Source organism: Lissotriton vulgaris, chromosome 3_1 (genome assembly GCF_964263255.1).
Source record: "Lissotriton vulgaris chromosome 3_1, aLisVul1.2, whole genome shotgun sequence".
Lineage (NCBI taxonomy): Eukaryota > Metazoa > Chordata > Amphibia > Caudata > Salamandridae > Lissotriton > Lissotriton vulgaris.
Genome location: NC_141689.1, coordinates 1,029,899,906 through 1,029,913,471, shown reverse-complemented (window position 1 = coordinate 1,029,913,471; position 13,566 = coordinate 1,029,899,906). Strand labels below are relative to the sequence as shown.

Sequence of the window (13,566 nt, the reverse complement as noted above, 5' to 3'; positions counted from 1 at the left end):
ACACCCTGAACAATTTAAGAACTGTGTTTATGACCACATTTAAGACCTGCTACCCCTGGAAGGATTTGCCTGGTTTATCCCTTGAAATAACTTGGAGACAAACTATTTATCGTCCATTAGATGCACCCCACCCCCGTACCTGTCCCACTGCAGTGGCTGATGTAAAGACATCATTAACTTATATGGTTTGCCGATTATGAGTTGCAAAAGGAAATTTAGGATGTCTACCACTCACTGCAATATAATCCTACCCCCCTCTTCAGACAACAGTATGGCTATCCCCTGTGTCATTCTAAACCACAGCATATCTCCTCTTTGTGGTTGAGCCGAGACACCTGGCAGAAGAAAGTAGCCCCTCCTAAAAAGCCTGGTATTTCCCATTTCGACCCAAAACCCTCCATCTACCAAGTTCAAGCTGACCCCTTCCAACAAAGAATGAGGCTGCTCAGTTGTTTATGAATTAGGGAAGTACTATTGGAAAATGCTACAAAAGCTCCAGTTAAAACCTACATTTATGCAGTTCAAATATGAAGTAATCCGAACCAAAGAAGCCATCTGTCACCTAACCCACATGAACACACAGTATATCCCTACAAAAGTAGGAAACTCATTGCTTGTTTCAGGTGGCCTGCTTTGCAGGTAAGCATGTATTAAATTGACCATAGGGTCCATCCAGCCTGCAGTTAACCTGCTGGTGATTTAATGGAGAAGCAAGAAAGTCAGCGACACAATGCACCATTTGGCCATGAAGGACAGGCACACTTCTATGTGAAGCATCCAATTGCTCCTGTCACGGAGAAAGTGGAAACTCCAGCCTACTCAGAATGTACTTTTTATATAGAGAATGATGGCATGTACCTCATTGCTGAAATGTTGGGCATGAGAAGTAGAATGCAGTTTTGGGCCCAGTCTCTAGCAATAGACTTCATTTCAAAAGATCCCACTAAAAGGTGAAGCTACTGATATGCAGCCCTGGCTGCCCCCGGATCCTATGTGCCAGTGGCTACATTTCCACATCTTTATGCCAATCCTGACCTGGTGGCATTTGACTTGATTATCAGGTAGGGCACTTTCCCAAAATATTCCTCTGGCACTCCATGCTTCCATGTGGTTTAACTACCATTGGAGTCCTGCCAGTGGTTAACTTGTTAAAAAAAAAATAATAAGTGCCAGGCTCTCGTCAGGAGGCAGCTTGCACCAGCCCATTTCTCCTGTTAGTGCTGCCTAAAATAGAACCAACTACTAACAATGAAAGTGAGGAGCGGATGGGCCTCTGGGCATATCACTTAATCTCCCCGTAATGAATGTGTCCTTAACTGGTGTTCATGAAAAGCACCGGTGTTGATGATTAAGTGTTAGTGCTTAGCACTGGAAACCACTCAAATTAAGCACTCACATCTACACTGACAGACCCAATGAGTATCTCAGACCTTTGAAAAGATACATAATTTTCTAGCATTGCAAAGCTCTGTGGTTTAGGGGTCCCAGAAAGTTGGTCTGGGCAGAGGATTCTAATAGATCGTCTTCCCTGGCCAACTCCATGAGAAATGTCCTCTTTCTCAGGAGGTTCTGATTAAGTTACCTTCAGATAATTATATTTCAGAAGTCGAAAGGAAGAATGTGGTGTACACTGTGTCTTTTGAAAAGCACAAGAACTCCCCTTAGTTGCCTGGGATCCAGAGAAGACTTGTCAACATTTACGACAAATCATAGATTCTCCAAGCCAGACATATGTGATCCCTCTAAGTGTTGCTATCCTGTGACATGCAAATCATGCTGTCAAGGTATATAATGATATATTGATCCCTTTTGAATACGTATGAATTCATTAATGCTATAGAGAAACACAAAGAAGCTGATGATAAGCTGAATGTAAACCAGTCAACTACTACGCCTTTTCTTCCATTTGTACTGGAGAGAACCTTGATGATGGCCATTAATGATGACTGAAAGATGTGCCTGTTTCTTACCTCTAGTCCTGCTATAGAATAAGGTGGCAACGCATGCTACTGTTTTGTTACTGGTCCCTTATGGGGTTTTAGCATGTGTAGCTTCATCCTCTGTCTTTTAAACTGCAACAGTGAGCTGTACACAGATCACTTCAGCAGGCATGCTAATGTGTGGGCTCTTTTACTGACCTCCTAAGGCTCTTTGGTAATTTGTTTCATAAAACCTTTTTACTTTGCTGTTTTGCGAGTTTGAAATGCCACTGTGTAGGCAGTCGTTCTCCTCATGAGTCAGCAGCAAACCTGTGCTTTCTGAGAGCATAGTAATTTGGCAAACAAGATGTCATAAATATTTACTTGATCAGCATACAGATGTGCATACAGATTGTGGGTACAAATCCACGAGTCCTAATCTGCGCCAATAGCGGGCCATTGAAAATGGCATTGCTAAACAAGCATATTGAGGTCTTGCTGTGGTTTTACATTCCTTTTCTATATTGCATTGCATACAGAAAAATACTGTTTCACACATCTCAACCAGTCACAAAGGTGAATATGAAATACAGTGGTCTGTAGACAGTTTTTTGCAGTGGGTTAGGGGAGAAATCAATGTATAAGTGGACATTAAATTGGCAAAAATAGTTGGTGAACTGCTGCCTCTCTTTTCGTTAGTATTTGTTTTCCAAACAGTAATCTGGTCCGGGATAATGACTCTTTTTTACACCTATTGCTTTGTTTTTCTTCTTCAAACAGAATTTATTTTGCCTGTTTATTATCCAAGTTTGATTTAAACCCCTGCTGCAGGTCATAAAGTTAGTTTTGGAAGTGTTGTTGAGCTGCCCAGTTTGATGATGGCATGAATGCAATGTGGGTCTGGCATCTTACTTTAAAACATTTTGCTACATGGAAAGAAATATACTAACTCAAGACTAATCAATGTTTTAGCATGAAAATGTTCCTTAAATTGGATTAAAAAAAAAAAACCTGACCATGCCAGTAAGTTGGCCAGTGAATGTTGGTGCCAAGTATTTTGTCTTTAAAAGTCTTGTCTCTACGAATATTTCAGGTGTTCCAGATAAATATATGAATTTATTTTCCTGCGCTCATTAGATTTCTACTTGTCTGATGCCAAAGCATGGGTATCTTATCCGAAATATTTTTGGAGTTCACTACCACTTTGTTGAATACAGCTCACAAATTCCGACAGATTACATTGTCTTCTGCCAAGAGATATGGGGATAAAAAATAACTGGGGCATCCTACAGCTCAGATCAGCAGGCATACTATTGTTTTCCCAGAATAAAGAAAATATGAAAGCAAGCCACAGTAATTAACTGAATGGTGCCTTGACTATGATTTCAATCTAAATGCTGGGTAGGTCCAAAGTTGCCCCACTATTGATTAGTGGAGCAGGCTGTGCCTTGCCATCAGAACTCAATGTTGTTTACAGTTCGAAAGAAGCTATTTTGGGCCTAAGTGTAAGATTTTCCATTTGATTTTTACCCACTCACCATAAAACTGCCCAGATGTTGAAGTTAATTGTGTGAAAGTTCAAGGCCCTTGTTTATCCCTTGTTGGATCCTTCACCGTCCAAGCCGCATAATCTGTTACTCTTCTCTGAGCCTCATCCCAGCTACTGTATGGAACTCTTGATATTGAATCAGCTGTTGATTTTTCTGGCATTTTGCAGGTCTTGTATCTTCTAAGCAGGTATGAATGTGATGGGTTCATGTTTTGATAAGACTACAATTTGCTGGAATCTTTGCTAGTATATAATACACCTTTTTAAGCACTGTTGTACCATGTTCCAACATTGGCAAGACTTTTCACGTGCAGCCACTGTTTTGAGACTTGTGCTTGTCATCTAATCATGATACTATATGTATTCTGTAAGGTGACTAATTTCAGCCGTTTTATTGGTCAGCTTCAGATTTGCTTTTTTTATGGGTCAATGTTTCGAGAGGGACTTGCACTAGCCATCTACTTTGTCAAATTGCTTGGCATGGCTGGCTAGTGGGAACACCCAGCTCACTTTATGTGGAATGGAAAGTCTGAACCTGGAACCCCACTTGTCTTGTCATTGCAGCAACTGCCGTATACATTAATATTCTAATTATGCATACAGAAAGATGAAGCACAAGGGAAATCAACAAGCCCCTAAACCGTTTATTCATGTAATTCATCAGACTCTGCATGCCCTAGCTGATCTAACAATTGCTAGCCTTTCTGTGACTTACAGTCCCCACATAGGCAGTGTCACCTCAGTGTCCTGGACTCTCCCGTCTTAGGCCTCCAACTTCCAAGACTTGAAAGCTATGTTCAGATATCACATGTCTTCCAGGGAAATGATAGAAGGTAGGCAGGAAGCCGATACGAACACATGAGACTATCTACATAGAAATTAATTTTTCTAAACTGTATATCCCGAAACACCTACTTTCCTTTTGTCCAATAAGTAATAAAGCCAAAACGAAAACATTATGCTCCTTTTTCAAAATTTTGCAAATTTTTTTCTTGTAGCATCTTCGTGGCGTATGGGCGCAGGATGTTGTTGATGGTACTTGCGTGGCAGTGAACAACAAATACCGGCTGATGGCATTTGGATGTGCTAAGTAAGTTATGAATCATTTTCTACAAAAAGACAATTTCCTATGCTGGTTGGTGAATTTGATAGTAGGGCTGATGTCTGCTTCTCAGTTCTTGACAAATTTGTATTTTCTTATCACCGTGTATGTATTAAAAAAACTGCTGTTTCATGCACTTCTTTATTAGCTCAGAACTGTTTCCAGATCAAAAATTTTAATTACAGTGGGGTAGGAGACATCTTACTGTAGTGATGTGAAAACTGTTCCAGTTATGTCCAAGTCGAAGACAATTTATAGGTCTAATTTACATGGATTATACTTGTAAAATTTGGAATAAGGAGATGAGTTGATACTGTTACTGCCATAATTGTTTCTTACTTTTTAAACATTAAAGCTTTATTTAACTGGGAAGACAAGTTTCCAAGAATAATTAATTACATTGTGAACTATGCCTAGTGAAAAGACTATAAAACCTCTGACAATGAAGAGTGCAACATAAGATGTTTTATTGACTGCCAGTCCCGAAGAAGTGAGTCTCTTTTAGAATCTCAGAATTAAATTGTTTAAATCAATGAATATATTATTTTATAGGCAATTTATAGGTTTCATTTATCTATATGTTCAATGATAGTAACCTAGGTGTTCTAGCCATTTACTAAACATATGTGTTACATTGTTTATAATTCAGATCCCTTGTGAAAATGGCTAATATTGTCCCAGGTAAACTATACGCCAGTTAAATTCTTTAATTGAGTTGACCACTTGTATGTACACTAGTAAATAGTGACATTGTAGACAAAAAATGTTTTATTTTTAGCAAAATGTTGTGTTCATCATATTGAATGGTGCACTCCCAATACTTTACTTTGTATGAACATTCCATTAAATCATATTTCCTCTTTAGATTCTACATTTGCATTAACAAGTGCTGAAAATTGTTTTGAAAATGATGTATTAGTGGGATTTTGGCAAAGTGAGACCTATGTTGCTTAACAGAATGTAGTAGAGGATTTAGGGTACGGTAATTGGAAGAATTTCTGTAGACCTTTTCGTAAAAGTGCTTTTGGTACATATGAAAGAAGATTTCGGTGGTTTCTTGTCAGAGTGCTTTTTAGCTCGAAGCCTACCAGTCAGCGCTGAAAAGACTTCTTTGGGACATCTTGAAAGCTTCTGTGGGAATGCAATTCCACGCATTGCTTTGTGGTTTGTTAACCAAATTGTTTCCTTTCTATCTGCCGTCTTCTTTGTTTTAGGCAGTCCAGCATGTCTTTGCCCCTCTAGTGGAGCATAGCTGGTTTACCACCTCTCTGACTCGCTACTTGTATTCTTCCACCAGTGCTCGCCTTTTGTAAACAGACCTTTAAATGTTGTTCTTATCTTGTCACAATTGTTGTGCATTCAAAGACAGAGGTCAAATATCAAGCTCGGTCTTCTGAGGTAGTTTAGGGTTTACTTTTCTTTCTCTGACTTCAAAGTGAACGGATTTATGCAACAGTCTTGTTCGGTATTTGGTGTGGGAAAAGAAAGGGTTTTTCCTGGCACAACACAATTTAAATGTCTGAAAACGAACTGGAAAACTGGAAAACTATTTCAGAATATATCAGAATTAGGAAACCACAAATGAAACCCATTTTTTTGTAATTCTAAAGTCTGGTGGAAACATATATTTTATTACGGTCAAAGCAAATCAATCCACTAGGTGATGCCATTTCTACACATTATGGTGTATGCACAGTATAGTTTTATCAGTAAAACTGTAATGTGCAAATTTAAAGGTCATTTCATTTGAAAATGTGTTGTCTGTAATGGCAGTGCGCCAACACGCCATGCATACTTCACTCTATGCCACTCCCCTCTACGTCACTCCACTATACACCATGTCACTAGATCACGCCACTCTTGTCTACGCCACTCTTCTCTACGCCACTCTTCTGTATAACACTCCGCTCTGACACTCCGCTCTGACACCCTGCTCTGCAAGACTCCTCTCTGCAAGACTCCTCTCTGCAAGACTCCGCTCTGCAAGACTCCGCTCTGCAAGACTTCGCTCTGCAAGACTTCGCTCTGCAAGACTTCGCTCTGCAAGACTTCGCTCTGCAAGACTTCGCTCTGCAAGACTCCGCTCTGCAAGACTACTTTGGTCTGCAAAACTCCGCTCTGCAAGACTAAGCTCTGATACTCTGCTCTACAAGACTCCGTTCTGAGACTGCTAGTTTATCTATTCTCTGTTCCCATGCCTGGTGTCTATCTGACGAAAATATACTTAAATTAATTTTTAATTGTGTATGATTTTATAATATGAACTTTGCACCTTGATGGTTATAACTTGATGAAATCTGTTTTATAACTTCCTTTTTAACGTGTATTGTGCTTAAAGTCATGCTGACTCTGTAATTTAATTGTATTTTATTATGTGTTTGTTTGTCTGCTTTTATGAGTAATTACTCGAATAAAGCACTTTTGAATTGAATTGACTCCGTTCTGCCATTCCACTCTGCCACTCTGTGACACTCGACTCCACTCTGTGCCATTCGACTCCACTCTGTTCCACTCTACTCCACTATGTGCCACTCTGTGCCTCTTGACGCCACTCTGTGCCTCTTGACGCCACTCTGTGCCACTCGACACCACTCTGTGCCACTCGACGCCACTCTGTGGCACTCGACATCACTCTGCGCCACTACATGCCACTCTACTCAACGCCACCTGACGGCACTCTATGCCACTCAGCGCCACTTGACTCCACTCTGTGCCACTCAACACCACTCTATGCCACTCCACTCTATGCCACTCCACTCTATGCCACTCCACTCTATGCCACTCCACTCATCGCCACTCCACTCATCGCCACTCATCGCCACTCGACTCCACTCTATGCCACTCGGGCCCACTCAACTCCAATCGACGCCACTTGGCTCCAATCAGCGCCACTCGACTCCACCCTGTGCCCCTGGACTCCACTCTGTGCCCCTGGACTCCACTCTGTGCCCCTGGACTCCACTCTGTGCCCCTGGACTCCACTCTGTGCCCCTGGACTCCACTCTGTGCCCCTGGACTCCATTCTGTGCCCCTGGACTCCACTCTGTGCCCCTGGACTCCACTCCACTCTATGCCACTCGACTCCACTCTGTGCCACTCGACTCCACTCGTTGACACAATATGTCACTTCACTCTACGACACTCTAGGCCATTTTACTCCACTCTACACGACTCCACTCTGACATTTTAATCCACTTTACGTCACTCCACTGTAATCCACGTCCGACTTCTGTACTGTACGCTACTCTACACCAGTCTCTTCTACTACACTCTACACCACTCTACTCAATGACTACGCCACTCTACAACTCTTGTCCACTCTCTTTTACTCAACGTCACTCTACTTTACGACTGTATGCCGCTCCACGACAATCTACTCTACAACACTTTACTCTAATCTATCCCAGTTTATGCTGCTCCACTCCATGCTACTTCTCTTTTTGCCCCTCCACGGCCCTCTACTTTGACAGTCCTCAACACTCTACACCCCTCTTCTCTGTGACCCTCCACTCTACGCCACACCACTCTACAACACCCTGACACTCTATACAGGTTCCTCTACACCATTATATGCCACTTTACTCCTCTCTGACATTCCATGACATGCTACTTCACTGTACCACACTACTCGCCTTTCTATGCCAACCCAATCTATACCACTCCACTCTATGCCACTCCACATTACTCTCTGGCCCTCATTTCCTCTCCACTTTACGACACTCCACTCCACTCCACTTCACTGTACCACTTCAATCTAGGGAATTTTATTCCACTCTATGCAACCCCGCTCTACTCCACTCTGTGTCCTACCCTCCACTCTGTGTCCCACCCTCCACTCTGTGTCCCACCCTCCACTCTGTGTCCCACCCTCCACTCTGTGTCCCACCCTCCACTCTGTGTCCCACCCTCCACTCTGTGTCCCACCCTCCACTTTGTGTCCCTCCCTTAACTCTGATGCTCTCTCCGCTCTGATGGTCTCTCTGCTCTGACACTGCGCCGGTCTTACGCTGCGCCGCTGTACGCCACTCTACATTGCGCCTGTACGCTGCTCCACTCTACGATGTTTTATTCCACTCTACACCACTTCACTCTGCATCATGCTTCTCTATTCTACGCCATTCCTTTCTATGCTACCCTACAACACTTTACTCCACTCTACTCTACGCCACTCTACTCTGTGCTGCACTCCTCTACGCCACACCCCTCTACACCACACCCCTCTATGCCGCTTAACTCTACGTCGCTTAACTCTATGCCGCTTAACTCTACGCCGCTTAACTCTACGCCGCTTAACTCTACGCCGCTTAACTCTACGCCGCTTAACTCTACGCCGCTTAACTCTACGCCGCTTAGCTCTACGCCGCTTAACTCTACGCCACTTAACTCTACGCCACTTAACTCTACGCCACTTAACTCTACGCCACTTAACTCTACGCCACTTAACTCTACGCCACTTAACTCTACGCCGATTAACTCTGCGCCGCTTAACTCTGCGCCGCTTAACTCTGCGCCGCTTAACTCTGCGCCGCTTATTGACTCTAAGCCACTTGGACTCTATGCCACTTGACTCTATACCACTTGACTCTATACCACTTGACTCTATACCACTTGACTCTACGCCACTTGACTCTACGCCACTTGACTCTACGCCACTTGACTCTACGCCACTTGACTCTACGCCACTTGACTCTACGCCACTTGACTCTACGCCACTTGACTCTACGCCACTTGACTCTACCCGCTTAACTCTACGCCCCTAACTCTACGCCCCTTATTGACTCTACGCCGCTTATTGACTCTACGCCGCTTGACTCTACGCCACTTGACTCTACGCCACTTGACTCTACGCCACTTGACTCTACGCCACTTGACTCTACGCCACTTGACTCTACGCCACTTGACTCTACGCCACTTGACTCTACGCCACTTGACTCTACGCCTCTTGACTCTACGCCACTTGACTCTACGCCACTTGACTCTACGCCACTTGACTCTACGCCACTTGACTCTACGCCACTTGACTCTACGCCACTTGACTCTACGCCACTTGACTCTACGCCACTTGACTCTACGCCACTTGACTCTACGCCACTTGACTCTACGCCACTTGACTCTACGCCACTTGACTCTACACCACTTGACTCTACACCACTTGACTCTACACCACTTGACTCTACGCCACTTAACTCTACGCCACTTAACTCTACGCCACTTAACTCTACGCCACTTAACTCTACGCCACTTAACTCTACGCCGATTAACTCTGCGCCGCTTAACTCTGCGCCGCTTAACTCTGCGCCGCTTAACTCTGCGCCGCTTATTGACTCTAAGCCACTTGGACTCTATGCCACTTGACTCTATACCACTTGACTCTATACCACTTGACTCTATACCACTTGACTCTACGCCACTTGACTCTACGCCACTTGACTCTACGCCACTTGACTCTACGCCACTTGACTCTACGCCACTTGACTCTACGCCACTTGACTCTACGCCACTTGACTCTACGCCACTTGACTCTACCCGCTTAACTCTACGCCCCTAACTCTACGCCCCTTATTGACTCTACGCCGCTTATTGACTCTACGCCGCTTGACTCTACGCCACTTGACTCTACGCCACTTGACTCTACGCCACTTGACTCTACGCCACTTGACTCTACGCCACTTGACTCTACGCCACTTGACTCTACGCCACTTGACTCTACGCCACTTGACTCTACGCCTCTTGACTCTACGCCACTTGACTCTACGCCACTTGACTCTACGCCACTTGACTCTACGCCACTTGACTCTACGCCACTTGACTCTACGCCACTTGACTCTACGCCACTTGACTCTACGCCACTTGACTCTACGCCACTTGACTCTACGCCACTTGACTCTACGCCACTTGACTCTACGCCACTTGACTCTACACCACTTGACTCTACACCACTTGACTCTACACCACTTGACTCTACACCACTTAACTCCACGCTACTTCCTCTGCACTACTTTACTTACTTTACTCTACGGCACTTGACCCAGTACTCCACTTTACACCCCTCCACTCTATGCCACTCCACACTGACACTCTACTTCACTGCACTCTACACCACTCCACACTCCTCTGCTCTTCTCCACGCAACTCTTGTTGATGTGGTCTTACAGTGGTTCTCCTCATTCCTGCAGAACCGCACCCAACGAATAAAAATCAAAAAACACATGTCTGACCTAATCCCCATAAGCAGGGGTGTCCCTAAAGGATCCGTTCTCTCCCCACAACTATTCAACATATACATGGAACCCCTCACCACCCTACTAAAAAAAAAAAAAAACATCCCCTTCCACCTCTATGCGGACGATACACAGATCTATCTTGAAATCTCCTCCATCAATGACATTCAGAGACTAAATAACACTCAAAGAGAAGTCTAGCGCTGGCTATCCCTCAATCACCTGAAACGCAACCAAGATAAAACTGAAATCCTCCTCATTTCCAACAAGGAGCAGAACCCCCAAATAACAGAATGGCTAGAAGCCATTGATGCTCTCAACTGCAACCTCACCCTGGCCGATTCCGTAAAGTCGCTGGGAATTACTCTGTACCCAAAATTAGACATGACGAAACACATCAAGATCACCGTAAAGAGCGCCTTCCTAAACCTAAAGCTTCTCAATAAAATAACACCCTTCATACCTCCCAACGACATCAAACAAGTCACTCGGTCCCTAGTGCTGTCCTGACTAGACAACGGGAACGCAACTCTCACAGGAACAGCAAAGTCTCACCTTGTTCCACTCAGATCAACTCTGAATGTGGCAGCCAGAATGGTCACCAGAGTCAAGAAATACGAACACATCTCCCTGGCTCTCAGAGACCTAAAATGGCTCAATCGAAATGCGTGCCAATTTCAGAACAGCCTGTCTCACTCACAAAGCCCTGCACACTGAAAAACCTGCATACCTGGCTTCCAAACTCAAGAAGGCTGCCCAAACAAGGTCCTTTAGGAGCACAAACATTCTACTCCTCATTCTTCCGAAAACTCGCAAACAAAAAAACCCTATCTCGATCCTTCTCAGGAAATGCACCCAGAATATTCAACTTCATTCCAGTTCCTATCAGGACTACCCCCTCCTTCTTAAAATTCAAAAGGCAGCTCAATGACTTCTTCCTCAACGGATCTCTCCCAAATGGATAGCTGTTGACCAAGCTCAGAATCCTGACCACTACGACTCGCAGCCACCTTAAACCTAAGTCTCCTACTGCGCTCACCCGCGCCTCGTTCCCTGGATTTCTCCCCCCTCCACGAACAGACGTCGTTCACGAGTCAATGCATATACCATTGTTTAATTGTTGTGATTTCTATGCTACCAATTTTTCTGTAAAGGGAGCCTATACTTTCGAATTGTCATGAATCAATGCTTATACTACTGCCATACTATGTAACCTCTCCGCTGCTAATGTTGTAAAGCGATCTGATACCTTCAGCGCTATACAAAACTCCTAAATAAATAAATTAATAACTCTTCTCCTTTACACTCTTCTCCACGACACTTCTCCTTTACACTCTTCTCCACGACACTCTTCTCCACGACACTCTTCTCCACGACACTCTTCTCCACGACACTCTTCTCCACGACACTCTTCTCCACGACACTACTCATCCATGACACTACTCATCCATGACACTACTCATCCATGACACACTACACTGAGGCAACCCTCTACTCCACTTTACAACACTTTACTGCACTCTGACACTGTGCCACTCTACTCCATGCAACATTGTCACTCCACTCTGCGCCACTCCACTCTGCGCCACTCCTCTGCGCCACGCCACTCCACTCTGTGCCACTCCACTCTGCGCCACTCCACGCCACTCCACTCTGCGCCACTCCACTCTGCGCCGCTCCACTCTGCGCCGCTCCACTCTGCGCCGCTCCACTCTGCGCCGCTCCACTCTGCGCCGCTCCACTTTGCGCCGCTCCACTTAAGAGCTCTGGAGCGGAGGTTGAGGGCCTGCAAGTTTTTCACAGTGCCTGTCGGCAAGCGAAAAAGGTGTTAAGAAATCTTGATGCTCATCCAATTCCTGGCCTCTCTGCAGAGCGCACAGGGCATTGGTCAGTGTTTCGGTTATAATTGTGAATCTGTACATATGGGTTTGATGGGGTACATTTTTTTTCAAAATAATGATGACATGGCAAAAGTAAAAGGAAATGTAGGGCTCGCTTGCTTCTTATACTTCATCCATACCTTTTACGTCCTACCACTTTCAAATGTCACCAGCTGCCATTGTGTATACTTGTGAATAGTGTGCTCTGGTACCAGTGGAAGCAATTGCCTCTAACTGATTTGTAAATGATGTGTAAAGGTTGAAGTAGTATTTGGTTAAATGATCTAGTCAACGCATTCGTCTGATTGGAGGTTGCCTTCTTTAATATATCTTAGTGGTTTGGCTCGTGCGAAGATCACTTTGTAGTTCAGCTAGTGCAGGCTCTCTCAGCATTTCATATTACATATGTTTTTAGCTCAATTCGTGACGAGCAATAATAGGTATTTAAATGGTGAGCTGCTATTCACTTCAATGCAGGGGCAAATTGACCATTTCTTTATTAATGCATCATAACTTTAACCATTTGCATGATTAGATACAACACATTAACTTAAATAGTGTACAGCAATGCGTGATTAATTAGTTTAAAACTGATAAAATCCTATAGCTTTAATAAATATGAGAAACTTAAAATATCGCAGGCTAAATAATTCACATTCACAGGCACAGTTTCATGCTCAAACGTTTAGTTTCTTTCCTGCCAGCATCAGGAATTTCACCAAACGCGTGGGTCATTGAGCGAAAAATCGCTTACCGGAAAGTTCGTATACACCTTATATTAAACAGTTGCCTTTTTTTAGGTTTTGCCTCGCCAAAGATGCGCTCTGCGCATCTTTTCGGCGCAGGCGAAAACCTGATGAGAAGAATAGTGTGGCTTGGTTCGGCCCTCGTCGTT

General features: G+C 44.1%; 1 protein-coding gene across 2 annotated transcripts in view; it reads left to right on the top strand.

Annotated features, from left to right (window-relative positions):
• The window catches only part of RIC1 (RIC1 partner of RAB6A GEF complex), a 979,735-nt gene that overhangs the window by 526,898 nt on the left and 439,271 nt on the right, over positions 1–13,566 (top strand). For both annotated transcript variants that reach the window (XM_086961422.1, XM_086961421.1), the window contains exon 7: positions 4,467–4,558. In XM_086961422.1, coding sequence (XP_086817548.1) covers positions 4,467–4,558 — 92 coding nt within the window. The remainder of the gene's footprint in view (positions 1–4,466; positions 4,559–13,566) is intronic.